Consider the following 25,797-nt stretch of genomic DNA (forward strand, 5'->3'; position numbering starts at 1 on the left):
GGTTGGAATTGAAACAAGATATTGAAAGAGGCCCATTCCACCCTGTACACCGCACATCCCGGTGGTACGAAAATGTATCGAGACCTCCGAGATACATTTTGGTGGAGAAATATGAAAAGAAGTATAGGGTTGTACGTGGAAAAGTGCATGATATGTCAACAGGTTAAGGCACAACACCAAAGACCGGCTGGATTGTTAAATCCATTGGACATACCCGAATGGAAATGGGAAAATATCACAATGAACTTTGTGGTTCAATTCTGAAGTCAACAAGAGGAAACAACGCTGTATGGGTAATAGTGGATCGATAAACAAAGTTAGCTCATTTTCTTCCAGTGAAAATGACATTCAGTTTAGACCAATTGGCACAGTTGTACATTAAGGAGGTTGTGAGATTACACGGCGTACCTGTATCCATTGTGTCTGACAAAGACCCAAAGTTCACGTCCAAATTTCGGAAAAGTCTATAAGGAGCTATGGGAACGAAGCTGAACTTTCGTATAGCATATCACACTCAGTCCGATGGTCAATCTGAAAGGACCATCCAAACTATGGAAGACATGCTAAGAGCATGTGTTTTGGATCTGGGGGGTAGTTGGGAGTCATACATACCCCTAGTAGAATTCGCATATAATAACAGCTTCCAAGCAACTATCGGGATGGCACCGTACGAAGCTCTCTATGGTAGAAGATGTAGGTCCCTTGATCATTGGGATGAAGTCAGGGAGAAGAGAGTTTTGGGACCAAAAATAATTGAAAGGACAGTTGAGGCAATCGATAAGATCCATGCAAGGATAAAGGCAGCACATGATCGATAGAAGAGCTATGCGGATACAAGGAGGAAGGATTTAGAATTCAAAGTTGGAGAAAAAGTGTTTCTGAAAGTGGCACCGATGAAAGGTGTACTTAGGTTTGGCAAGAAAGGAAAGCTACGACCCTTCTATATCGGACCATTCAAGATACTTGATAGGATCGAAAATGTAGCCTATCGGTTAGCTCTCCCACCTGGGTTATCGGCAGTGCACAACGTGTTCCATGTATCAATGATCAAGAAATACGTGCATGATCTTAATCATGTAGTGAACTATCAGTCCGTGGAAGTACAAAAGGACTTATCCTATGAAGAGGTACCAATTAGGATATTGGATCGAAAGGTGCATAAACTAAGGAACAAAGAAATTCAATTGGTCAAAATACAATGTAATAATCATGAAATAGAAGAGGCCACTTGGGAAGGGGAAGAAGAAGCCAAAAACAAGTATCCAACACTATTCGTCCAATCAGAAGGTAAATTTCGAGGATGAAATTTTAATTAAGCTGTGGGGGATGTAGAACCCCAAATAATTTTAAACACCTTAGTGGCAGTAAGACATGAATATTTGATGACTAAAGTATACTTCAGATTTTTAATCTCATTTGAGACCCATTTATGATATAAAAAACATTTGATTTGGAAAATGATATCTAAAGAAAAGTTGTAGCTCTTTGAGTTAGCTTTCCAACACACTTTGAATTACCTCAATCGGATATTGAGAGAAGAAGTTATGATAGAAATACTAAAGGTTGTACAGTATCAACCGAAGTACGCGGAATATGAAAAGTAAAATTCCTTACGATTTTCTAGCACCTTCTTAAACCTATAACTCCCACATAAATGGCACTTGTATTAATGAGTATTAGGCCCTTCACTTGCCCTTAAGTTGTGAGATTTTCACCTATAAATAGGCCCCAATGCGTACACATTTTTCACACCAAGACAAAAGCTTCTAAGCATAAAAGAGAGAGTTTTCAAGTCTAGAAAAAAGAGAAAGGAGAGGGAGAAAAATTAGTTTTTCCTAGAAGTTTTGGTGCTATCAAGAAGTGTTTTCCAAGCATCAATTCTCAACGAAGTATTTTTTTTTTTTAAACATCAAAGGAGTGCATTTTTCAACAAAGTTCAAAGCATCAATCAAGGTAAGTAGAGGTGCAAAGTGTTAATTCGTGTTAAGTTATAAGTTTCTAGCAAATGAAGATTTATGTTAATGTTTATATGTCTAATGGTACCTTCAATACGGCATACACCTCCATGTCTAATGGTACCTCCGGGTACGGCATGTACTTCCGGTCGAGGCGTCGTGTTAAGTCATGACTCTACGTGTTTAGGATTCTACCGTAAATCCTACTATGAAAAGGTTTCTAAAGTTACAACTTTAAAATGTACAGCTTGATCACGAATGCACCAATGATATCTATTGAGTTTTTTTAACTCACGGGTTTAATCCCTTCTTTACAGATTGATATGATTCTACATTGGGCCTAGATGATGGAAAAGATGGAGAGTGGTGCAACAAGCTCATGGAAAATCTGTTGAACAAGTTATTTAGATTTATTTTTGTGAACGTTTTCAATGTTATTTCTTTAAAGTATTTGAATAACTCTGAACGCGAGAACAAGTTGTGTTTTCTTCAAATAAATTACGTTTTGTTTTTTTTATTCTGTGTTTTATTTAAAGTATTCAAAAGGTTGTTAAAATTATCATTGTAAAAATTAAGCTTTCGCTAAAACATATTCGCCTATGATTAAACCACTGATTAGTTAAGTAAAGTAAGTAGCGTTTCGATCCACAAGGGGTCGGGGCATTACAGATAAGGACATCACCTATTTTGGGCTTTTACTTGGGTGATATTTAATTCATGCTTTATTAGTTTAATTGGGTTGTATTTATAGGCTAGCCCAAGGCCCTTTTATGTTTTGGAATTTATATATGTATGCAGCCTTTATGTAAGAGACAGATTGATGATGGAATGAATTAATTGGAGTGTTGCAGGCGTTTTCTCCTTTTCCACGGCCCCTCCTTCTCTTCTTCTTCTCCTACTTTTTTCTCTTTCTTTCATCTGATTTCTACTTCCCTCTCTTGTCCTTCCATGTGATTGCTTTTATGTCTATGTTATGCTACATCAACTTGGTATCAGAGCCCAAACCTGGATTCGATCATTTTTCTGCATCCCATAACCTGCATATCCTAGTATCACCATCTTTAAAATTCATCCCTTGCTACAAAACCCGGTAACCATACACGCATATAAACACAGCGCTTTGCAACATCCAGCATCTTCATCCATCACATATATATATGCCAAAGCAACTCCCAACCATGCTGCTACAAAATCCAGTTAACAACGTTGTCTCCTTCATTAGTAGCACGCTGCATTACTGAGCTACCCACGACTTCACCTGCCCGACATCAATAAACACCCCTACCTGAACTCATACAAGTTACCCTATAAACCATAATCCAGTCTCTACCACCACTGGCGCCCACGTATGTTGCAAAATTCATATAACTCACCACGCAGTGACCACCCAAAAGATTCGACCCTAATAAACCACTTTCCATGACCAGAAATTTAACCAACCCATCCGAAATTAAACCAACCAAAAATTGAACCATCGCCTGTTCGAGCTTGACAGCTTGCAAAGTTGGACTTCTGAACACACAAATTTCAACCTAGTTCATCTATAATAGCTCGCAACCTTCGTGAACGCCAACCGTTGCTCACCAAATCACAGTTGCCGACTTCTTAAACCTAAGTCGTTGACTTCAACATCCGATCCATTAGCCGACTACTACTAAATCGGCGACCCAAATAGTTAACTCTCTCCTTCCCCGATCACCTCCCAAAATCCCAACTCCAGCAGCCCCCAGTTGATTCCTGCACCGCCAACAGTCGATCCAGATTTGTCGTGTAATTGGGCATATATTTTCAATCGGGCTGTGCTTTATTAGTTACTACTCTAGGCTTGGGCTTAGGCTTGTGTTTGATTGAAAATTTGAATTTAATTTGGGCCCAATTTTGTAAAGTGGGCTTAGTTATTGCCCTATTGTTCATATGTAATTTTGTTTGATTTTGTAAGTGAAAAAAAAAAGGAAAAAAAGAAAGAGAAAGAGAGAGGAAAAAAAGAAAGAAAAAAAAAAGATGAGAACCAAAAAAGAGAGAGAAAGAGAGACAAAAAAATGTATTTTCTAACATCGTTTTGTAGGTATCCCTTCTTGTCCTGTTGATCGACCTAGTCATTCTAGTGAACAAAAAGGGGAGTTACTGAATTTTTATCTATATTTGGTTTATATTACTGTTAATTTAAAATTATATCAATATTTTTGTGTGCTACTGTTATTCTAGTTTTTACCTAACTCACGTCATTGGACCCATTACCTTCATTAAATTCCACTTTTACCTCACTTATTTTACTTGATTATGTTTTGACTAGTATTTGATCATTGCTTTGCTATTTTACATATACCAGGAGTATAAGCTTGTCGTATTTGGATTTATTTAATCCTAAAATTAAAAATTAAAAAAAAGGGGGGCTCGAGTTGTTATTTTTCATTGCTTGCACTTATTGTTCATTGATCTCTCTATTACACGTCATTTAGTTGTTATACAGTACATGCATACTTGTCGTCTTGTCACTTCTAGTTCTAATACCTAAATATGAACTCTTCACAATTTGATACACTCACTCGACAAATAGCAGTTATCCAAACCCAGATGACTGTTACTCTTGAAGATAATAAGGCCATCTCTGCTAATTTGAACAATTTTAAGCAAATCCCTCATTCAGTCGACGTTGAAAATTCTAAAGTATCCCGCAATAGACACTGTCCTCATTGACGAGGAGATTAAAAATATTTTCGATACGATCATAGTGATAGGGATCGAGTTCGTGGGCGAGAACGAGCCTATGACCATCACGGTACTCATTCCTTTCCTCGTCATAAGGAAAGTTACTTTAGAGACATTAAATTAAACACTCTTACTTTTGATGGTTGCTTAGATTTTGAAGTTTTTACTCAATGGACTGCTCTTAAACAAGGGAATCGATTAGTGACTAAGTATATTGCACAATTTGAGAAATTCCGAACCAAATGTCATGTCATTGAGGATGAGACCACGACTTTGAGTAGGTTTAGCTCAGGTCTAAGAGATAGTCTTAGGCATGAGCTTTTCCTTCGAGGTGTCACTACTCTTGATCGCGCTTATTCTTTAGCCCAAGATTATGAGTTGACTATTATTACTCCATATGAAAAGCGCGATCATCATCGTTCACCCATGTCATTAGCATCACCTCAACATGAGTCTGTCATAGAGCCTTCCTCGTCTAGTGTTCCTCCCATTTGAAAAAATAAGTGTAAAGGTCATGATAGTCCAAGGCCCCCTTCTCTATATAGAAGGCGTATTGACAACCATTCTTCTGTCTCATTGGCTCCACTTCTCTTCTAGGATCTCTCCCGTGTAATGTTCCTCCAATCTTGAAAAATAAGGGTAAAATTTGTGAAACTCCAATAACTTCTTCTCTCTTGCTATGCATCAGCTGTAAGGACTTTGCCCACATCTCTTCCAAATGTTCTAATAGAGCCTTAGTCATAGAAGAACAAAAGAATGTAATAGAAAAGTCGTTAGAAAATCTAGTACATGAACCAAAACTTGAAGATTTTGATGATGATGATGATGATGATAGTGAGGACACCTCCTTAGGTGGCATCCAGACTCTTCCTGATACTCTAGATACTATGTCCCATAATTTCACTAGTCACTCTTGGAGAACCCAGTCGCCTATGGTTAGCATTAAATCGAAATTCTCCAATGCAAACCAACCTCAAACTGATGGTCAAAATGAAGTCGTTAACCAAAGTCCTAGCAATTTATTCAAGTCTCTAGTCTAGAAAAATCTTGAGAATTGGGACTTGATCCCTCCAACTGTTAAAATTGTATATAACAATTCTATGAATCGATCTCTAGATCTAAATCCATTTGAAGTTGTTTATAGTTATAAGTCTAGGCGACCGTTAGATTTTATTCCCATGTCCCTGCATGCTAGTGTATCATTGTCAGCTAGAGCATTTGTGTATTATCTTCATGATTTGCATACTGAGATCAATAAACAATTTGACGCAAGTAATGTATTATATATATCTCGAGTTGATTAACATAAACAACATTTTGATTAACATTGGGGATTATGTTATACTGCAAGCCCGTAATGCTGGTCCTTTTAAAATTTCAAAGCATGTTGGTCCAAATGCGTATGTCTATGATCTTTCATCACATTATGACCACCAACCTATTTTAATTGTTAAGAACTTCGACGCTTACAAAGGCTATTTTAACACTTTTGATGATCCTTTTCTACCTCCACCTGGGAACTCTCACACTGAATCTTTTGCTATGTCCATTCAAATACTACCTGTCACAGCACGCAATGACAAAATTGATGTTATTTTAGATTAACAGATTGTGTTGACCAATGATAGAAAGATTCGGTGCTTTCTTATTCGTTGGGTGGATCAACCTGAGTCTGATTCTATATGGATTGTCAGATCGACGCTCCAACAAATCTGGATCAAGCTTGAGTTTCGATATTTGGTTCTTCAGAAAGATCGTCCGCCATGATCTTTTATGTCTTATCCACTCAACTGAGTCGAGTTTTTCCTCTCACCCTGGGAGAGTTGATGATGACATCGCCTATTTTGGGCTTTTACTTGGGTGTTATTTATTTCATGCTTTATTAGTTTAATTGGGCTGTATTTATGGCCTGGCCCAGGGCCCTTTTATGTTTTGAAATTTATATATGTATGCAGCCTTTATGTAAGAGACAGATTGATGGTAGAATGAATTAATTGGAGTATTGCAGGCATTTTCTCCTTTTCCACCGCCCCTCCTTCTCTTCTTCTACTACTTCTTTCTCTTTCTTTTATCTGGTTTCTACTTCCCTGTCTTCTCCTTCCGTGTGATTGCTTCTATGTCTATGTTATGCTACATCATGAAGCCGATAACATTAGAAGAGTATATCTAGATCAAATCTAAACGCTCCAAATATAAGTGACTGAACAATCTATTAACCAATAGGCTGATAAAAGGAGCAAATGAACCAACATTTTCAACTCTACTATCATCTACTTTCCAATATTTTTGAAGTTTGAATGGAAGATAAATAAGAAGACCATAAAAAATGATACCTGATTAATAGTGGGGTTGTGAATAATTTCATTGGTGTTCGAAAACTTCTTAGTTGGGAATTGTTTTCTTGCTTTAGGAGCAATGTGGACAGCCCCAACTAAGGCCATATGTAATAGCGGTTGATTTTCAAGTTTTTTGTTCTTAGGGGGACAGCCAGCAAAGGAAGTGGGAGGTGGACTGGCCATTATGCCTTCGTAGACTACTGTCATCGCAAATTAGAAGCACTATCTTGATTTTGAAGGGCTAGGGAAGAGGTGGGGAAATTTAGAGTTGAAGGTGTTGGAGAAGCTTTCCAGTGGGTTTAGTTGAGAAGGACATGGTGGGCAAACGGTGAAGTTGAAGCTGAGGCGTGATTGGCTAGTGTGGACGACCACTTAAGCATTTAACGGATCACGTAGATTTACCGCGTTCCACCTAGATTGAGTTAAAGACAAAATTCCTTCAGTGATTAAAGGGAAGCAACGAACCTAAGTTCAGTGGTCAATGGGACAATTCTTGAAGTTGGGTGAGTAAAATCACAATGAAGTGCAAAGTTCAATGGCCAATGAAATATTTAACTCGTGAAGATAGAGAGCAAAAGTATGGGGAAGATATTTAGCCCTAGTTTGGCTCAAATTTTAATTTGAATCAAAGTTAAACAATCAATATTAATCACATTTTTCATGCATTCTACAATTTTTTAACTATACATTTCAAAAACATTTATCAAAATCTACTAAAAATGTTTGATTGTTAAAATTATTCATAAAAATGTTTGTTTTTTACCCAAGTTTTTTTTTTATGTTGTTTGATTGAGATTTTTTCATGAAAAATATTTTTTCACTTTTGGTTACGTGACAATATTTTCCTCAAAACTAAGGAAAATAATTTTTTAGGACAATAGGATTTTATTTTTCTAAGAATCCACTCTCTCTTTCTCTCTTATCTATCCATTCTTTCTTATCTATCTACCAATAAAAATGGACAAGTCTAATATTTTTTAAGTTGAAAACTAAATTAATCAAACACGTTTAATTAAGAATTTTCATACAAATAAGTTCTAACTAATTGAATTGTTTAGAATTTATTTTCTTTTCATACAAATTCCATACTTGCAATCAAATGCACTGTTAGAGAATTATACTTTTATCCAAATACTGGTTATTTTTCTTTTGTCCCTATATTTCACCAGGATGCCATTGTGCCACACAAAACATTTACAATTTTGCATTTTGGTACGAAGAAAAAGAGAAAATTCTATCAATCCCCTCTGTCTAATAGCAACTAACCTTCCCATTTTTTGCCCCTCGGGGCATAGCCTAATGGTGCAAAAGACAGGAATGAGATTATCTCATGCCTTGCTGGCAATTGCAGTGTGTGGATTCGATCCTGAAATATGGAATTGGACTCTTTGTAGGCGAAGTGTACATGCAGCTCTTGTTCCTTGATCTGGTAGGGCACGTCCCACGATTTACCTTCCTCACAAAGCTCTAGAGACGGGGCCGTGGGGCCTCAAGGTTGGGTTCAACCTTTTTTGTTCTTTTAACTAACCTTCCCGCTTTGCTGCACAAAAATGGTACGGCTGATTGCAATTTCAAAGCCAATCTGAATGACAGGAAAAGGGCCGATTGTGCCTCCATTTCTGGCTAAAACTTTCTCCCATAATAAACCGTAATTCAATCTCCTTGAGCACCGAATTTTCATCTCCTTTCAGGTAATTTCAGAATTACAAAAGTAAGTTCATGCGTATTTCCATGGGTTTCAATCTCGGCGTTGTTTGATATAACTAGTCCTCCAATGTAGACAAGATTCCGGCATTTGTAATTTAGGTTGTATGTTCAATTGTAAGCTTTATTAGGTTATCACCTCTTTTAAACAGATTAATTAAATTCTGGCATTTGTAATTTACGTTGTATGTTCAATTGTAAGCTTTATTAGGTTATCACCTCTTCTAAACAGATTAATTATATTCCAACTGTTTGATATTAAAAATGGCGGGATAGAAAATCTAATGATCATGAATGCAGAGTTTTTTGGAAAAATAACCTACAGGGACTAAAGATTATAGATGAAAAAGTTTAAATTGTTGGGTTGTCTCGGGTCTTCTCAACCCCAAAAGTTAGTTCAAGAGGTAAAGCTCCTTCCACGACTGTTATGGGATAACCGGCCCTGGTTGGGAGCAAACCTATATCTCCCGTGGACTGGACTGTTGGGCCAAGGCTTGTTGATTACCAGTGATAATGAATGGGTACTCAACATAAATTGCACGCATTCCATGCTTTCTCATTGAGTATTGTCAGTTTGAATGATTGTTGTCTTTCAATCCAGAAATATTTGAGCCCTACTACTTGAGACAGAACCATTAAACTGCATTTTTTCTTCATAAACTCCGAACGAGTAGTCTCCTGAACTTTGGGAAGAGTCACTTTTATTCACAAGTAAATTTTTAAATGGATTGCATAATGTGAATTTGTCGAAACATTTCTTCCTCCTTTCACTATATTTTAAATTTCTATCATGTTTCATCCAAAGCCTTTTAAGCCTTATAAATAGTATGATACCCACTGTGTTTTGCCAGAATTCATCATGATGTTTTAATTGTAAGATGTCATAATCTCCCCAATGAATGCTCCTGAACTTTGGGAAGAGTTTCTTTTTATTCACAAGTTAATTGTTAAAATGATTTGCATAACGTGAATTAGTCAAAACATTTCTTCCTCCTTTCAGTATATTTTCTCTCATGTTTTTTCTGGAGCCTTTTAGTAATTTTAGAGGACGGTAGAACCAATAAATAGATGTACGTGATAACTTAGGTTTAGTAGTTTTAAACCTAATTAATGCAAGAATCTTTCAGTAATTACAAATTAGTGTTTCTTTTCTTTTCATGTATTCTTTATGAAATTACACGAGATGGGAAATTGGCAGGCTTTGAATGAATCTTTTATCTCCTGTGCAAGATTTTAACTGATGATGTCATTTTATTGCAACTTCCTAGTTGTCCTAGTTCACTTGTTAATATTCTTCTTTTCTTCATTGTGAAGTATTAACTATCAATCACATGAGATGTCGTAAATCTCCGAGGACTTGACTAGTCCCATGAGCCATGGAATCTGAATATGTGAGTGGTAGCAATGATGTAAATAAAAACTCTAAGGTTAAGCATGAAGATGGCAAACCACTTCTGGAAGCAAATGCTTCAGGCTTTTCTTCTTCTGTATCTTCTTCATCTAGTTCTTCTCTGGAATTAAATACTGGTGAAAGGGATCATCTTGATTACTCTGCCAAAATGGGAGAAGATGGAACTCTGTCATCTGAACCAGAACCCTTATCATCACCAGATGTTTCTGGTCAGACACCTAACTGGAGCATGATAAGTGCCTCTCCACGTGCTGAAGCTGGGTTTCTATCATCACCAGGAACATCCTACCAGACTCCAGAATGGAACACCAACGGTACATTCCAAATGCAATCTCCTCCAGTCCAAACAATGGGGCGTCCTGCAGGTTATGATCCAAATCGTATTCCGTCATCTATTTTTTCTCCTAAACCTACATCAGCTATGGAATGGAGTGTTACTTCCAATGAATCATTGTTTAGCATTCATATGGGGAACAACAGCTTCTCTAGAGATCAAGCAATTCTTCTGGGCAAGTCTGGAGAAGTCCCCAGGACAGAAGAGTGGAACAATTCACCATCAAATCTTCAATATTTTCCCGAAGCCAGATCTAATGAGTTGAACAGCTTCCCTTCCGTCCTTCCTCCAGTTATTGAAGTACCCGGACATGATGAAAATAGTTTAAAATTGGGTAAGGCATCTAGTGTCATAAAAGAAGATCACAGTAATAGCCTGAAGATGGCCACAGTGGAAATGGTAGAGAATCACGAAAAGGAAAATATAGCTCCTGTTGAGGAAATCCATCCTCCTGTTACTGCCACTAATGCAGGAGATGGTAAAGGTACGCCTCCTTCTGAGGCTACTCTTACTTCATCAGGTGTCCCTCTCACTTTGCCAAGTCTCCCTCGCCTTTCTAATGAAAGTGGAAACAGCGGCCATTCTTTTGCATTCCCAGTGTAAGATCTTTTTCTAGAGTTTCAATTCACATGGCTATACATGTATCCACTAAATCAATTGGAAAAATGTAATGCTCATGGACTCATTTACGAACTTATTACATGTCTGTCTTAGAAACATATGAAACTCAATTTGTGCCCATGTGAAGGACTTCACATCTAAAATCATGGAATGAAATTGGAAAGGAATATCGTTCCATCCCTACTGAATTAGCTTTAGAATCTATCATTTTGTGTCTGTTTGTGATCCCCCACAACACCCCCTTTCGTCATGTTTCTCTCCTCTGCCTAATGATTTCTCAGTCAGGTGAACTTGATAATACTTCATGTGTTTTTGTCAAGCTGAGTTTTTTCCTTCTTCAAGTATGATTTTTTCTTCTTAATAACAAAATGTGATTTCTCTATTAAGCTTGAAAAATTACAGTGGAAGCGTTATATGACCCCTCATATTTTTCTCAGATTCGTCAATGATCGTGAAAAAACTGACTCACCCAGGGTGGTTAGTGCGAAACCGCAGTTGGAGTCGCAAGTTTCTGAGGCAAATCCTAAAGCCTCCGGGACAAGATGGTTTTCGTCCTTCCTCTGTTGGCCACGCTGTTGTTAAAAGATATTACTTACGGATCAATTATATTTGGTTGCTTACGGCCTTCTTAAGGTGACCATTCATTTAAGCTACTTGCTTATTTGTCTGTTGACCAAATAGCTCACCAGAATAGATTTTTGCTTTGAAGGAACAGTTCATTGTTTGCATATCATGGTTCTTGTACAAAAGAGAGATCGAGTCCTGAAGCGTACAATTCTGTCCATTTGTTTTGTGTCCCCAAAGAGTTGTAAATTTGTCCTTGGTACAGCTGCTTCACGAAGAGCAGTCAGTTTCAGATGTTCTAACAAGGAGGCGGCAGCCGGCAATGATAATAAACTCTCATTCCGGGAATAGAAGCTCACTGCATGCAATGTTCTATCTGGTACGAGTAAGACATGACATAATTGAATTTCTCATTGAGTTATGTGAATACGAGATTGCTTATTTTCTATACGAATTCATTTTATGTATGTGATAAAGATTTGTTGGGTTGGTACAACTCTTACGCTGAGTGTTTGATCGCCATTTGAATTGGTTGATTGAGGGCTTTGATGTGTTTTAGGATCTTATCTGTATTTGATTTCTCTTGAGAAACCGGTAATGGCTTTGCTGAACAAAAGTACACTAACTCGTTTTTGAACTTTTGATCATTATGATCAATTTTGAAGGGACAAAACATACATGTAATCGAGATGTTTTTGTGAGTGTTTTTGTTGCTTGCCCTTTCAGCGTGTGAATCCACGCTTGATAAACTGAGGTTGGACAAAGTGATACGAAAGAGTTGTCACTACTATTGCCTTAGCTCTTGAATGTATTATTTGTAACAAATAATTGAGGTTTTGCCGTTGCTGGCCTCACCTTTTTAACATTTAATGTGGTTGAAAAGTTTTTTTCGTTCTCATTCTAAAAGGTTGACTAGATATCTAGAAATAGAGAAGTAACTTAGAAATGAAACCCAACAAGCTCCTAAGATTTGTTAAAAGAAGGATGTTCGATATGCTTATAAATCCACGGACATGTCTTTTATGAGCAACACAAGATTCAAAAGTAGTCGTTACAATCTATTTATCTTTAGGGTTAACATTTGAGGTGATTTGTTTTCTCAACTCAATGACCTTCTCAACTCCTCCCATTCGCTAGAAGATTCTTGAGATGAGAAATATGCTCCAATATCATTTACTACTAGCAATTTTATAGCAATTGCCCTAGTCAATTTGCTTCGAGAGAGCATCCAATACTTTTTAAAGTGTTGCTCAAATAGCTAGGTGAAATTTTGTAGCCCTTGGATCTTGTTTTGACCAATGACTCAGGTTCTTCATATAAATATAAGGAAATCCTATCTTAACTCACAGTTTTCTCCTATTTTTTCAGATCCATGTGAGTATATGGACGCCCGTGCGGATCCAAAATAATGCACCATAAGCACAACTCTTTTGAAAAAGGTCTCTATTCCTCTTTTTAATTTTTTTTCTTGGAATTCTCTTCTGTTTCACAATTCATTCTTCGCAAATGAGTTTCTTTTTATTTTTATTTTTTTAATGCTATTTCAAGAGTGTTGAGAACTTCACACTTTGTATAATTTGGGAGAAACTGAATCCTAATCTTTTTGTCCCTAATATTAATATCAAATTTCTCTTTGTACATGCTGTTCAGTTTTTTATAACTTTTGTGCTGAAACTTTGATTTTATATAGTTATTTGTAACAAAATAATATGAAATTTGGAAACAATGAGGCCATCAACATCAAAAACCTATTCTGGGTTAAATCCACCCCACCCCAATTGACGGGCTCTATGCATTTATTGACCGAGCGGTGGTTCCATCCGCCCTTCGCTAGTCTGCGTCAACTCAGACCCCACCACCGTCACCCATCCACGCAAGTAGACTTTTTACTCTTGTAGAAAACAATAAGCCCCTGTTTGAGCCTATTACATTAAATTACAATATATTTTATTTTTTTCTCTTCTATTTTTAACAACACAATCTTTCATAAAATAATATTACACGTAAATCGAAAATTTTTCAATCTTTTTCAACCACTCATTTTTCGAATAAATACTATTCCACCCATTAATTTTTCCACTTAATAGGGATCAAACAGGGACTAAATTAATAAATTACACACACCTAAATTAAATAAAAGAAAAATGCTCATCAATCGAGCGAAACAAGAGAAATATAGTGCTTGAAAGTTGAAATAAACTCGACTGAAGCTAAAATATCCGGACCCAACAAAAATAATTTGTTATCATGTATGAATACTTCTAAATTTCACTAATATTTTTTTAAAATTATAAAATAAAGTATTGTTTCATAAAAAGCAAACGTAACTCTCTATGATTGGTTAAAAGAATGGAAAAAATTATTTAACGTGAAAAAGTAGTTATTCGTTCAAATCATTTCATAATATAAATTCTTAGTGTCGAGATGTTTATTTGGAAAAAATAACTACTGTAACTTTCTGTGACAAAGTAGAATAAAAGAAATTTTTTTTTATCATGATATAAATATTAACCTATACTTGTTAAGTAATAATAAATTTTACTTTTAAGAGTTTATATTCTCAAGCAATCGAGACGATGAGTCTTAACAAAAATAAAAATATTTTTATTTCATTGTTAAGACAAAAATGAGGTTAAAACTCAAGGAAGAAATTTGAAAGACAGAAAAATGAAATGTGAACATGAACGCGCTTTCTTAATGAACAACCACCACTGTTCCCATCTCTCTCTCTCTCTATCTCTCTCTTTCAAAGACTCGTCTCTTAACTCTCTTTAGACTTTGTTAACAAGAAAATAGTGAGGGCAAACCCTAAATTTGGTTTGGGGTTTTTCTATAATTCGTCGGCATTTTAAAGAGGGAGACAAGGAAGGGCCCGTACTTTGCTCGAGCTTTTTAAGGACCTTTGTTGGTTTGAGTAATGGGTCGTCTTTCTTTTATGATAAAATGGTTCCGCCTGCACAAGCCGTTGAAGCTGTTAATTTCCCTTTGGGTGTTGTTTTCGGTTCAACAGCACACGGTTTGGGGTTCCGATGCGGATAAATCTGCTCTGCTGGAGTTCAAGGGTTCAATTTCAGACCCTTCTGGAGTGCTGGCCAGCTGGAATTTAAACAGCCAAAATCACTGCTCCTGGTTAGGGGTTTCTTGCGATTCGGGTTTTCGGGTCGTGGCGTTGAATATTACTGGTGGAGGTAATTCTTTGTCTTGTGCTAGAATTTCTCAATTTCCACTTTATGGGTTTGGAATTAGAAGGCCTTGTCAGGATAGCAATAGTAAAGTTGAAATCTTGGGTATATTACCCCCTTCAATTGCGAAACTTACAGAACTTAAGATTTTGTCGCTGCCTTTCAATGAATTGAGTGGTGAGATTCCTGTTGAAATTTGGGGTATGGAAAAGCTTGAGGTTTCATTTTAAAGAGGGAGACAAGGAAGGGCCCGTACTTTGCTCGAGCTTTTTAAGGACCTTTGTTGGTTTGAGTAATGGGTCGTCTTTCTTTTATGATAAAATGGTTCCGCCTGCACAAGCCGTTGAAGCTGTTAATTTCCCTTTGGGTGTTGTTTTCGGTTCAACAGCACACGGTTTGGGGTTCCGATGCGGATAAATCTGCTCTGCTGGAGTTCAAGGGTTCAATTTCAGACCCTTCTGGAGTGCTGGCCAGCTGGAATTTAAACAGCCAAAATCACTGCTCCTGGTTAGGGGTTTCTTGCGATTCGGGTTCTCGGGTCGTGGCGTTGAATATCACTGGTGGAGGTAATTCTTTGTCTTGTGCTAGAATTTCTCAATTTCCACTTTATGGGTTTGGAATTAGAAGGCCTTGTCAGGATAGCAATAGTAAAGTTGAAATCTTGGGTATATTACCCCCTTCAATTGCGAAACTTACTGAACTTAAGATTTTGTCGCTGCCTTTCAATGAATTGAGTGGTGAGATTCCTGTTGAAATTTGGGGTATGGAAAAGCTTGAGGTTCTTGATCTGGAAGGGAATTTGATTTCTGGGTCACTGCCTGTGCAATTTAAGGGGTTGAAAATTTTGAAAATTCTTAACCTGGGATTTAATAAGATTTCTGGGGAGATCCCTAGTTCATTGTCAAGTTGTAAGGGTCTACAAGTCATGAATTTAGCTGGAAATCAAGTGAATGGAACGATTCCAAAGTTTATCAGTGGGTTTATAGATTTGAGGGGACTCTACCTGTCCTTTAATCAGCTTAGTGGGACTATCCCAAGTGAGATTGGGGATAATTGTGGGAAGCTTGAGCGTTTGGAGCTGGCAGGGAATATCTTGGGTGAAGGGATCCCAAAAAGTCTTGGGAAATGCAGAGGTTTGAAGACGCTTCTACTGTACTCAAATATGTTGGAGGAGGTTATTCCTAGTGAACTCGGTCAGTTGAGTCAGCTTGAAGTATTGGATGTATCAAGGAATAGTCTTGGCGGTTCTATACCGTCTGAGCTTGGAAATTGTTCCAAGCTATCTGTCCTTGTGCTGTCAAACTTGTGGGACCCACTTCTTAATGTCTCTAGTTCCAGAGATAGTTTCTTGGTGAGAGAGTTGGCATTCACAGCTGATGAGTATAATTTTTATGATGGCACGATTCCAGCAGAAATTACCATTCTCCCTAGATTGAGGATGGTGTGGGCTCCCAGAGCAACTCTTGAAGGACCGTTGCCAGGTAGGTGGGGTTCTTGCGACAACTTAGAGATGCTGAATTTGGCTCAGAACTATCATTCTGGAAAAATCTCCGAGGAATTTAGCAACTGCAAGAAGCTGCATTTCCTTAATTTGAGCTCAAACAGACTCACAGGGGAGATCTTTGACAAAATTCCTGTTCCTTGTATGACTCTATTTGATATCAGTGGGAATAATCTGTCAGGCTCGATTCCCAAATTTAATAACGAAGCTTGTGCTCCAATCCAATCTTTAAGTGGAGATCCCTCAAAGGTCAACGAGTCAACATCTGCTTATATATCGTATTTCACATACAGAACTAGGATCGAAACCCCTCTGCCATTATTTGGCGACAGTGCTAGTTTTACAGTGTTCCATAATTTTGATTCTAACAACCTTACAGGCTCTGTGCAATCAATGACCATTGCATCTGAACGATTAGGGAAGCAGACTGTGTATGCATTTTTTGCTGGTCGAAACAAGCTCAGTGGACCATTTCCTGGAAGTTTATTTGAGAGATGTGATCGAGTGAGTGGTATGATGGTTAACGTCAGCAATAACGGTTTCTCTGGTGCTTTTCCACCAGATTCTAGCACAATGTGCAAGTCTCTGATACTCTTAGATGCCTCCCGTAACCAAATTGTTGGGACTCTTCCTCCTAGCATCAATGGTTTGGCGTCACTTTCGGCTCTTGATTTGAGTTGGAATCCACTGGGTGGGACAATTCCTATCAGTCTTGGCCAGATAAAAAATCTTGAACGACTTTCTTTGGCTGGAAACAACCTGAGCGGTCCCATCCCTGCAAGCTTAGGACAGCTGTTCTCTTTAAAAGTGCTCGACCTGTCTTCGAACTCTTTATCGGGTGAGATTCCGAAAGATCTTGCCAATTTGAGGAACTTGACTTTGCTTCTCCTCAACAACAATAACCTTTCCGGGCAAATTCCCCTGAACTTGGCTAATGTGGCCATGCTCTCATCATTTAATGTCTCCTTCAACAATTTGTCTGGGCCACTTCCTCAGAACGATAATTTGATGAAATGCAATAGTGTCCTTGGAAACCCATTTCTGAACCACTGCCGTATGCTTGATTCATCATCCTCTGCTGATCAACAGGGAAGGACGGGGGACTCGCCAAAAGATCCGGGCCATCCATTGAGAACGCCAAGCCAAGAGAGTGGGAGTGGTGGTATTAACTCAATTGTGATTGCATCCATAACATCCGCAGCGGCTATTGTGTCGGTTCTTCTTGCTCTTATTGTCCTCTTCTTTTATACTAGAAAAAGGAAACCGAGGTCCAGAGTGAGTGGAACTGCTAGGAAGGAAGTTATTGTCTTTACTGACATCGGGGTTCCACTGACATTTGAGAATGTGGTGCGTTCCACTGGAAGTTTTAACGCAAGCAACTGCATTGGTAATGGGGGTTTTGGAGCAACATACAAAGCTGAGGTTGCTCCAGGAGTGCTAGTTGCGATAAAACGGCTTGCACTCGGACGTTTTCAAGGTGTTCAACAGTTTGACGCAGAAATCAGAACCCTGGGAAGGCTCCACCATCCGAATCTTGTGACCTTGATAGGATATCATGCTAGTGAAACAGAGATGTTTCTTATTTACAATTATTTGCCAGGTGGCAATCTAGAGAAGTTTATTCAGGAAAGGTCCACGAGGGCTGTAGAATGGAGGGTACTTCACAAGATTGCTTTGGACATAGCACGTGCACTTGCCTACCTACATGATCAGTGTGTGCCAAGGGTTCTTCATCGTGACGTGAAGCCTAGCAATATCTTGTTGGATGAGGAGTACAACGCTTATTTGTCTGATTTTGGACTGGCTAGGCTACTTGGAACGTCTGAAACTCATGCTACCACTGGTGTTGCTGGAACTTTTGGATATGTTGCCCCAGAGTATGCAATGACTTGCCGGGTTTCTGACAAGGCTGATGTCTATAGTTATGGTGTTGTATTGCTTGAATTGATGTCAGATAAGAAAGCATTAGATCCTTCATTCTCTTCCTATGGACACGGATTTAACATAGTCACTTGGGGATGCATGCTCTTGCGCCAAGGCCGTGCCAAGGAGTTTTTTACGGCAGGGTTGTGGGATGGAGGTCCACATGATGATTTGATAGAAGTCTTGCACTTGGCAGTTGTATGTACGGTTGATACTCTTTCTACCCGTCCCACAATGAAGCAAGTTGTAAGACGACTAAAACAACTGCATCCCCCATCCTGTTAGCTACATATGGAGGTATCATTTTATTGACAAGGCTTAATCCAAGTAAAGGCAAGTCCACTTGTAATTTATGACGCTGCACTTCTATTGGAGAAGTGTTTTTGGGTGTCTTCTTGGACTGCCATTAAGTCAGTTTCAGTTCAGGTCTTACATTGTAGTTGCTTGTAAATTGTAGTACAGTTTTTCCCCCATTTTTCCATGAGATGCCCTAGATTAGCGGGTTCGCTGATGGTTCTGCAGAAGAATGCAGATATTTGTTTTCAATGCTTGTATTAATCACTTTTCTATTTGTTGATGTCCAATAAGAGAACAAAGAATATGGCTGTTTTAATATGCAAGAAACTTGTATTTTTCCTATAGACATTCAACATATGCGTAGTTGGAGTGGTTCAAGAATTTCTTGTGTGTTTTTCCATGAAGCTGTTTATAAGGTAAAAAAAAAATTACAAAACCTCAAGTAGAAATGAATACCTTTTTTCCACCAATAGAAAACAAGGATTTGTTGCTTGCACGAGTTATATTGCTCTACTCTGAACAAGTCCAGTACTCCATGCGCAAAACTTTGTTAGAAAGAATGATAAATCCTACACCAAAAGCCATTCATTTTCAGGCAATCCTAGAAACTACATGGCCAACTTTTTTTACTGTTTCAGCTAAGGTGCTCACACAGGCAACGACAATCTGTCAAAATTGCCACCAATATAGCTCGGGCAAAAATTTACGTTGAAGTGGCATTCTGGCTTGGGCCTTCACGACGACCACCTCTCCCTCTTCCTTGATAACCTTCTCCACCATGCCCACTGCTAAAGTTCCCACGAGCCCTGAAACTGTCGCTTCTCACATAGCCCCAGCCAGGATTCAAATTTCCACGAGCCCTGAAGCTGTCACTTCGAAAGCCACCACGAGCAGAAGTGAAACGGCCCCTCGCACTACCAACTGTAACAGAAACAATAGTTATATCATAATGAGCAAATCGGTCTCCTAAAAGTATATCCTAACAAACGCTTTTCTATACAGTATTTCTTGAACTCGAATCACAGCAGAGAAATGGATTACTTAATATTTTTTAAGTTACCTCGAGTAGCAGTCCTCTTTATTTCAACTGCAGCTTGACGATCCTCAATAGTTATGGGTGAAGCCTGAATTGTAATCGTCTTAATATTGTTATTGTGAATAAATGGAGGAATAATTCTTGAAGGATTTTGATAACAAGTTTTCTAAATAGGAAAAATTATCAAATTATACATGCAAAAACAGTGCCACAAAATAAAAATGGTGGAAGTTTAGGAAGCTAAAACACAAGCATTTAACACTTGAAGTTAAAGACAACAGGGAATCCACTCCTCTCTTGCCGACCTAACCAACCTGCACGTGGATATTGGAACATTTAACTGGTAAGTGACAACAATTTGTCAAAACTTTTGTTTCAACCTACTAAATAGTTTCACTTCACCTCAACTCTTAGGTAACAAAGCCACTCTGCCACTACCCATTGCTACTAAATCACCACCTCCCAAGTTAGGAATGAATGGAAAAAATAGCACGTCGTATCAACTGAGAGTTCCAAGGCTATTTCATTTTTATCAGATCGATCCAAAACCCAGTTTGAATTCTTGGAATGAAGAAAAAAAAAAGGCTAGGTCCAATGAATAAATAGATAGGGCCCTATGGCTTCAATTAATTATGGGAAAGATAAAGCAACCAGCCAAAGGCAGTTTAAACAACAAATTGATCGGCTAGGATATACGTCTGCCATAAGGTGCAACGGAATTTGTCAAACTATAACATGACGAGACAAAGTTTAACAGTATCTTTTACGTACTATGCTTGCAAACAACCACTACACATACTTGCATGTTCGGGCCAGACCTACATAAACACATGCATACATCTGAAACAGAGGATGGCAAAATCATGGTTACAGTTTTGTCATTTCTTTTACTCTCCTTCTAAGTAGGATTTTGTTTGTTTAGCTTTGACCGGTCTGTAGCACAAATATTAGTGTAAGGTAATCAACACAAAAATGGCATGCATTATTGACATCCGTCACCTCCATAAAATACTTTTAACCAATATAAACATAGAAAAATGCTCAATCAGCCAGGAATTTCAGCCCTTGAGAAAGTCTCAACCTAATTTTTCTCCAGCGTCAAGGCCACATAGAGTTCTATAGTTGATGACCAGGGCAAAGGCAGAAAATAGTAAAAGAACACAAAATAGCCAAAATTTCTGATATTAAAATCAACCATGCATTTTGAAATGGAAAACTTCAGCTGCTCCATTTTACGTTATCAAAGAGCATTCGCCATGATGGGTACTTTATTCTTCAGCTAAGTAATAACTTCATTATGAAGTCTTGGTGAAATCTAAGAACTAATCAAGAAACAAGGTGGAACAAGAATTTGAAGCACACAAACCTTAATTGCACTTTGCACGGAGCTGAACTCTTGAAATTCAACAAAACCAAAACAGAATCCTTGTTGCTGCAAATAGATGAGGTAAGGGGAATATACCGAGCCAGGTGGAACAAACTACAAAACAAGATGTCAACAGAACCAACCTTGCTACTTGAACTTCTGACTTGGACCCCATTTTTCTTAATAGGTCCAAATTTCTTGAATTCAAACTCAAGCTGAGCAACCGTTATATTTAGAGGCAAATTGCGGATATAAATAGAGTGACCCTCACCTGCAAGATAATGAAGCAATCGAGGTGAAATCACATTTCCTGAAAAATTGCTCAAGAAAGGGAACAAGAAGCAAATTTTCAACAATTGCTTCACACCTCAAAATTTTCATTTTCTTTCTAAGATAATTTTCTTCCCTTATTACAAAATTATTGTTAGGGTGCATGCTGCATGACAGATAACAAAAAAGGGCAAATTCCTTAATAAACGAAGATTAGAACTTAACATGAGCCCGCCTGGTCAAACAACAGCATAAACTAATACCTTCATCCTCGGTATCATGACTTTCAGGTTCATTAACAGGTGCAGTTGGGCTTGATGGTTCAGGGCCTGAAGCAGGCACTGCTGAATTAATTGACTGCTTTTCAGTTATTGAAGGAGCCACTCTCAATGTATTAGCAGGTACATAAACTTTGGTTGGCCTCTTCTTTGATTGTGAACTTAAAATTGAAGCATATGACTCCTTTGGAGCATCCTCTTGGGAGGAGGAAGTAGCTGATTCTGCAACTGTGGATATGTGATTCTCGTCCAAATAAGATTCAACTACCACCGGAATATCAATATCGTTACTAACTTGCATCTCATCATTCACTAGGTCATCAGCTTTCTCCTCAACAGTTTCAACATCCTCTGTTTGAGAAGTTGCCTGGTTCAGGTTGGGAATATCCAATACTTCAGCAGGCTCTGAAAAAAAAAATGAACATGCTGATCAACTCCAAACAAAAATGATCTAAGATCATGACAAGAAAGCATACTGATGTGTAATGATAAAGCAAACCTGAATCCGGGGTCTGATAATTTGAAGGTAGTGTGTTGTCAACTCCAATAATTTCCCCTGCACTGGTGTCCGATTCATTCTCACCAACATACCTAAAGATATCATTCAAAACATAATATCCTTTGTCTTGTGGAGCAAGGAAAAAGGTTTGAGTGAATTTCTTTCTCAGATTGTCCTTTCCAGTCAAGCACCCAGTTACAAGCACAATCACTCCGTCCTTATAAGAGTCCTGAGCATCAGCAGTCTTTATTTCTGCCTTGTAGTTCTTGTAGTCCAAGGAACATATCTTATCATCGATATCCTGGTCCAACATGAAATTAGAGCCAGGCTTATGTCACTTATTTTGTTGCATTGTCATCAGGATCAGATATAGTTGATCAATACTTGTGAGAAAATACAAATGTTTAACTAAGCCCAGCAGCTCTAGAATTAATTCTTTAACAAAATCAAGGGAAAGGTGTAGAATCTGATTAAGAGCCTGTTTGATTCTCATTAATTGGGAAAAATTAGTTTTGAATGGTATTTTTAGGAGAACGTGTGGCTAAAAAGTAGAAAAAAGTTTTCTATATATGTGTTATTGTGTGAATGTGTGGTTCAAAATAATCCTGTAACAACCATAAAATAAATTAATGGGTGTCAAACAGACACTATAAGATGGGGTACAAGAAATTGTATGATTCCTACTTCTTTTATTATATCATTCTGATGAAGTCCATGTGAGTTTCCAAGTAAAAGAAAACTTGCTCGACAATAGCTTATTGGATCCTTTTCTACCTTTCATAAACATCTCATCCCGAACCAAACATAGGCTAAACGTTTGCCCCTCGGGAAAAAATTCAAATTAAGGGTGTTAATGGGCAGGTATAATAACAAAAGAACTTATTACAATATATCGTTAAATTTATTCTTCATAAAACACTTTAATATTGCATGGAAGGTCATTAATAGAAATCAGATAATTTCAGTAGTCCCTGATAACAGGATTGTGCATAAGTTTTTTGTTTTGGCTGTATATTGTATTATAAAAGTTCAAATTAATTTTACTTATCAGGAATAAATAACAGCTTTATAAGACAATTTAGCGAGTCTAGGAGTTTATTTGTGGTTATTTTATCCTAAAAAAATCTTTCTCGATAATTAAGAAGATAAAAATTTAAGTGAATTTAATCTCTTTGAAAGCTATGTGGTATGTTATGTTTCCTTCGGTGCTTAGCCCGTAACAGTTTGTTAAAACTTAAAACCTTTAAATGTTTAAAGATTAGCAGCAACATTAGCCCATTGTGTGAGCCTTCTACTAGTTGGTCCTGGGGACAAAAGGAGGATAATTCTCTCCAACCTTTGATTTCATTCTTATTTCAAGAGTCCACTCCCTTCCCTTATGCTAAATACAGTAAATATGAGTATCAAATATAATCTAGAGTCTACTCAAATCGTCCACCGCACAAAACCAGAAATAAAGGGGAAAAAAGAAGAAAGAATAAAGAAAGAAGCTATAACTATATGTTCTAGGCAAGATGGACCTCATAAAACCCTCCATTTTGTTACCTTCATCATAAAGTTAATTCATGAGTTAGCGTTAGCTTGTGTCTTTCTTTTGCTTTAGACCTTAAGTGAAACAGAGGTGTAAACCGGGCCATAGTAGTTTTACGAGGTCAAGCCACATTGAAGATTGGAATGCTAGTTTTAGCTATTGTTGTTTGAAAGCAGGGTGTAAAAGATTGGTGCAGTTGTACTATTATTCACTGCCATATGATATTATGTCTAAAATGTCAAAACGAACTCAGAATGCATGATGCATGATATCCTGACATGAAGAGAAGGGAGAAATGTGAATCTTTTACAAAAAGAGGGAGCAAGGATGATATAGCAATGCATATAGAGCTTTGCATAGTCGTTTGTAATGTGTACATTATTTTAAGAGGATAGATAGAGTTTTCAGAAGTCGGACAACTTTTCCAAAAGTTATTGTGCCCAAAAAATTGTTGCACAACTCTAGTATGTGAGCTTTTGGATTTCAAATTCACCAAAGAAAAAGCATAGATAAAAGAACTAATTTAGAGGAAAATTTTGAAATTATATTCCAATCTGCAACTTAATTCTCAATAAACATACTTTCATGGTTGTCACAGTTGTCATCACACCATCTGATTCTGGGCGACTTAACGCACTTGTGTCCTGGTAAAACTGGTGAACCAACTCAGGGGACTGATGAAGAATATGGTAGTACTGCTCAACAAAAGCATTTCCAACCACTTGGGCACTAGGAGCTGAAGGGGTAGCAGTTTGCATGGCCATTCCTATATAAAAGAAAAATATTCATATATTCAAAATAGGATCTTGTTAATTATTTCACCACAAGGTACAGATGAAAAAATCAGAGTACAAAGGAACGCTAACAATATTCAACTTCTTTAAAGAAAAGGATTAAGCTATTTGTACATTATTTGGTTGACATGATTGTTGACACTCCATTCATTTTCAAATTGCAATTGGCGGGAAAGTGTGTTGCATTTAAAAATTTTCCACTCATGAAATGACATGTGGCACAATGTCAAAAACAATGTCAGTGTACATATAGCATGATCCTAAAGAAAATAGGGCATAAACCCTAGCAACTATGCAGCATCATATGAGTTGAGCTGAGCCGAACTGAATTGAAAGCACAGAAGTCATACAAGGTGCATAAAAATCTTATAGACAAGTCACAACAAAAAAGAGCCTATTTCTGCACAAAATATTAAATTTCTGGAAAATCTGTTCACCTGGGAAAGTTGGGAAAAAGAATTTTGGACACTGTTTTTTAACACAGTTGTCGTGGAAATTTTTATGTAACTGAAAAAAATTGTTAACACTGAGTTGCTAAGCAACAAACCAAAAACTGAAACCACCGCGAACTCAAATGTCTAATTAAGCAAATCCCAATAAGATCACAGCATGGAAAATAATAATAATAATAATAATAATAATAATAATAATAATAATAATAATAATAATCAAATGAGAAACATTTGTGACAACTCATAAAGGCGTCCCGATTTATCGGAAACCCTAGTTACTTGGGTTATGAATCATGCCATAAATCCCAAGAACTTTTCCCCAAAATGCAACAGGCTTTAACTAGTAAGATGAATAAAAATCTATAAACCCAAGAAAAACTTGATAACAGATCCGGTTTCCAGGAAACCAACATACCGATCTAAAGTATTAAGAATCAAGAACAAAACCCTGTAGGAACATAGAGAAAATTAAGACACCAATTACAGACATTGTCAAATAAATAAAAAATCCTTGGGACAAAATTTACATTATCATGGTTCTGATCGTATCTTGAAATAGTAATTATAAAAATGGGAACTTTATATGATCTGATTAAGTAAGAGAATTTTAAAAGCAACTAAATTACCTGATCAAGAGAACTTAGTTAGCAAGTTAAACTGAGCGAGAGAAAGTAGCGATGTGATGAAGCAGTAATTGTTGAGAGAGAAGAGACCGCTACAGAATCAATAGAGGGAGGTAGAGAGATGTTGCGTCCGATAAAAGGAGACACGGGGCTCCGACTGATTGTGACGAAATACTCAAAGTTGCTTCGAGTATGAGCTGTTTAGCCGACATTTAGAGGGTGTTTGGCCAGTTTGGGAGATCTTTTTTTTTTTATGTAAAAATGGATTCTTGAATAGTAAATTAATGGGAAATGTGTGAATGAAAAATAAGGAAATTTTTTTATTTACGTATAATATTATTTTATTAAAGAATGTGTAGTTAAAAAGAAAATAGAGAAAAATACATTTTAAAAAAAATGAGTACCAAACGG

General features: G+C 37.4%; 3 protein-coding genes across 5 annotated transcripts; 2 read left to right on the top strand and 1 right to left on the bottom strand.

The window, feature by feature from the left end:
• The first annotated feature begins 8,618 nt into the window (after nucleotides 1-8,618).
• On the top strand, nucleotides 8,619-12,187 carry LOC111400921. Its single transcript, XM_023028391.1, has 3 exons — nucleotides 8,619-8,691; nucleotides 10,019-11,048; nucleotides 11,508-12,187. Exons 2-3 carry the CDS (start codon nucleotides 10,081-10,083, stop codon nucleotides 11,650-11,652), a joined length of 1,113 nt encoding a protein of 370 aa, XP_022884159.1. The 5' UTR covers nucleotides 8,619-8,691; nucleotides 10,019-10,080; the 3' UTR covers nucleotides 11,653-12,187.
• Nucleotides 12,188-14,313: 2,126 nt separating this feature from the next.
• Nucleotides 14,314-18,854, top strand: LOC111400922 (LRR receptor-like serine/threonine-protein kinase RPK2). 2 transcript variants are annotated; one of them, XM_023028393.1, is made up of 2 exons: nucleotides 14,314-15,034; nucleotides 15,595-18,854. In XM_023028393.1, exons 1-2 carry the CDS (start codon nucleotides 14,552-14,554, stop codon nucleotides 18,523-18,525), a joined length of 3,414 nt encoding a protein of 1,137 aa, XP_022884161.1. In that variant the 5' UTR covers nucleotides 14,314-14,551; the 3' UTR covers nucleotides 18,526-18,854. The 2 variants fall into 2 exon arrangements, with proteins under 2 accessions (XP_022884161.1, XP_022884160.1); XM_023028392.1 differs by lacking the exon at nucleotides 14,314-15,034 and having other exon boundaries at nucleotides 15,044-18,854.
• Nucleotides 18,855-18,965: 111 nt separating this feature from the next.
• On the bottom strand, nucleotides 18,966-25,571 carry LOC111400923 (ras GTPase-activating protein-binding protein 2-like). Of its 2 annotated transcripts, none has more exons than XM_023028394.1 (8): nucleotides 25,390-25,571; nucleotides 24,099-24,283; nucleotides 21,987-22,287; nucleotides 21,473-21,892; nucleotides 21,083-21,210; nucleotides 20,940-21,005; nucleotides 19,598-19,661; nucleotides 18,966-19,458 (listed from the first exon to the last, which is right to left on the bottom strand). In XM_023028394.1, exons 2-8 carry the CDS (start codon nucleotides 24,279-24,281, stop codon nucleotides 19,241-19,243), a joined length of 1,380 nt encoding a protein of 459 aa, XP_022884162.1. In that variant the 5' UTR covers nucleotides 24,282-24,283; nucleotides 25,390-25,571; the 3' UTR covers nucleotides 18,966-19,240. The 2 variants fall into 2 exon arrangements, with proteins under 2 accessions (XP_022884162.1, XP_022884163.1); XM_023028395.1 differs by having other exon boundaries at nucleotides 25,483-25,566.
• Between the last annotated feature and the right edge of the window lie 226 nt (nucleotides 25,572-25,797).

This window comes from Olea europaea, chromosome 10, assembly GCF_002742605.1.
Source record: "Olea europaea var. sylvestris chromosome 10, O_europaea_v1, whole genome shotgun sequence".
Lineage (NCBI taxonomy): Eukaryota > Viridiplantae > Streptophyta > Magnoliopsida > Lamiales > Oleaceae > Olea > Olea europaea.

Excerpts from the sequence above, each read along its gene's own strand:
- LOC111400921 (XM_023028391.1), top strand. The coding sequence starts at position 10,081 with ATGGAATCTGAATATGTGAGTGGTAGCAATGATGTAAATAAAAACTCT. Across the intron at positions 11,049-11,507 it reads CATTCTTTTGCATTCCCAGT|ATTCGTCAATGATCGTGAAA; the intron begins GTAAGATCTTTT and ends TATTTTTCTCAG.
- LOC111400922 (XM_023028393.1), top strand. The coding sequence starts at position 14,552 with ATGGGTCGTCTTTCTTTTATGATAAAATGGTTCCGCCTGCACAAGCCG. Across the intron at positions 15,035-15,594 it reads GGGGTATGGAAAAGCTTGAG|GTTCTTGATCTGGAAGGGAA; the intron begins GTTTCATTTTAA and ends GAAAAGCTTGAG.
- LOC111400923 (XM_023028394.1), bottom strand. The coding sequence starts at position 24,281 with ATGGCCATGCAAACTGCTACCCCTTCAGCTCCTAGTGCCCAAGTGGTT. Across the intron at positions 22,288-24,098 it reads CAACTGTGACAACCATGAAA|GATATCGATGATAAGATATG; the intron begins GTATGTTTATTG and ends ATGTTGGACCAG. Across the intron at positions 19,459-19,597 it reads AAAGAGGACTGCTACTCGAG|TTGGTAGTGCGAGGGGCCGT; the intron begins GTAACTTAAAAA and ends TTTCTGTTACAG.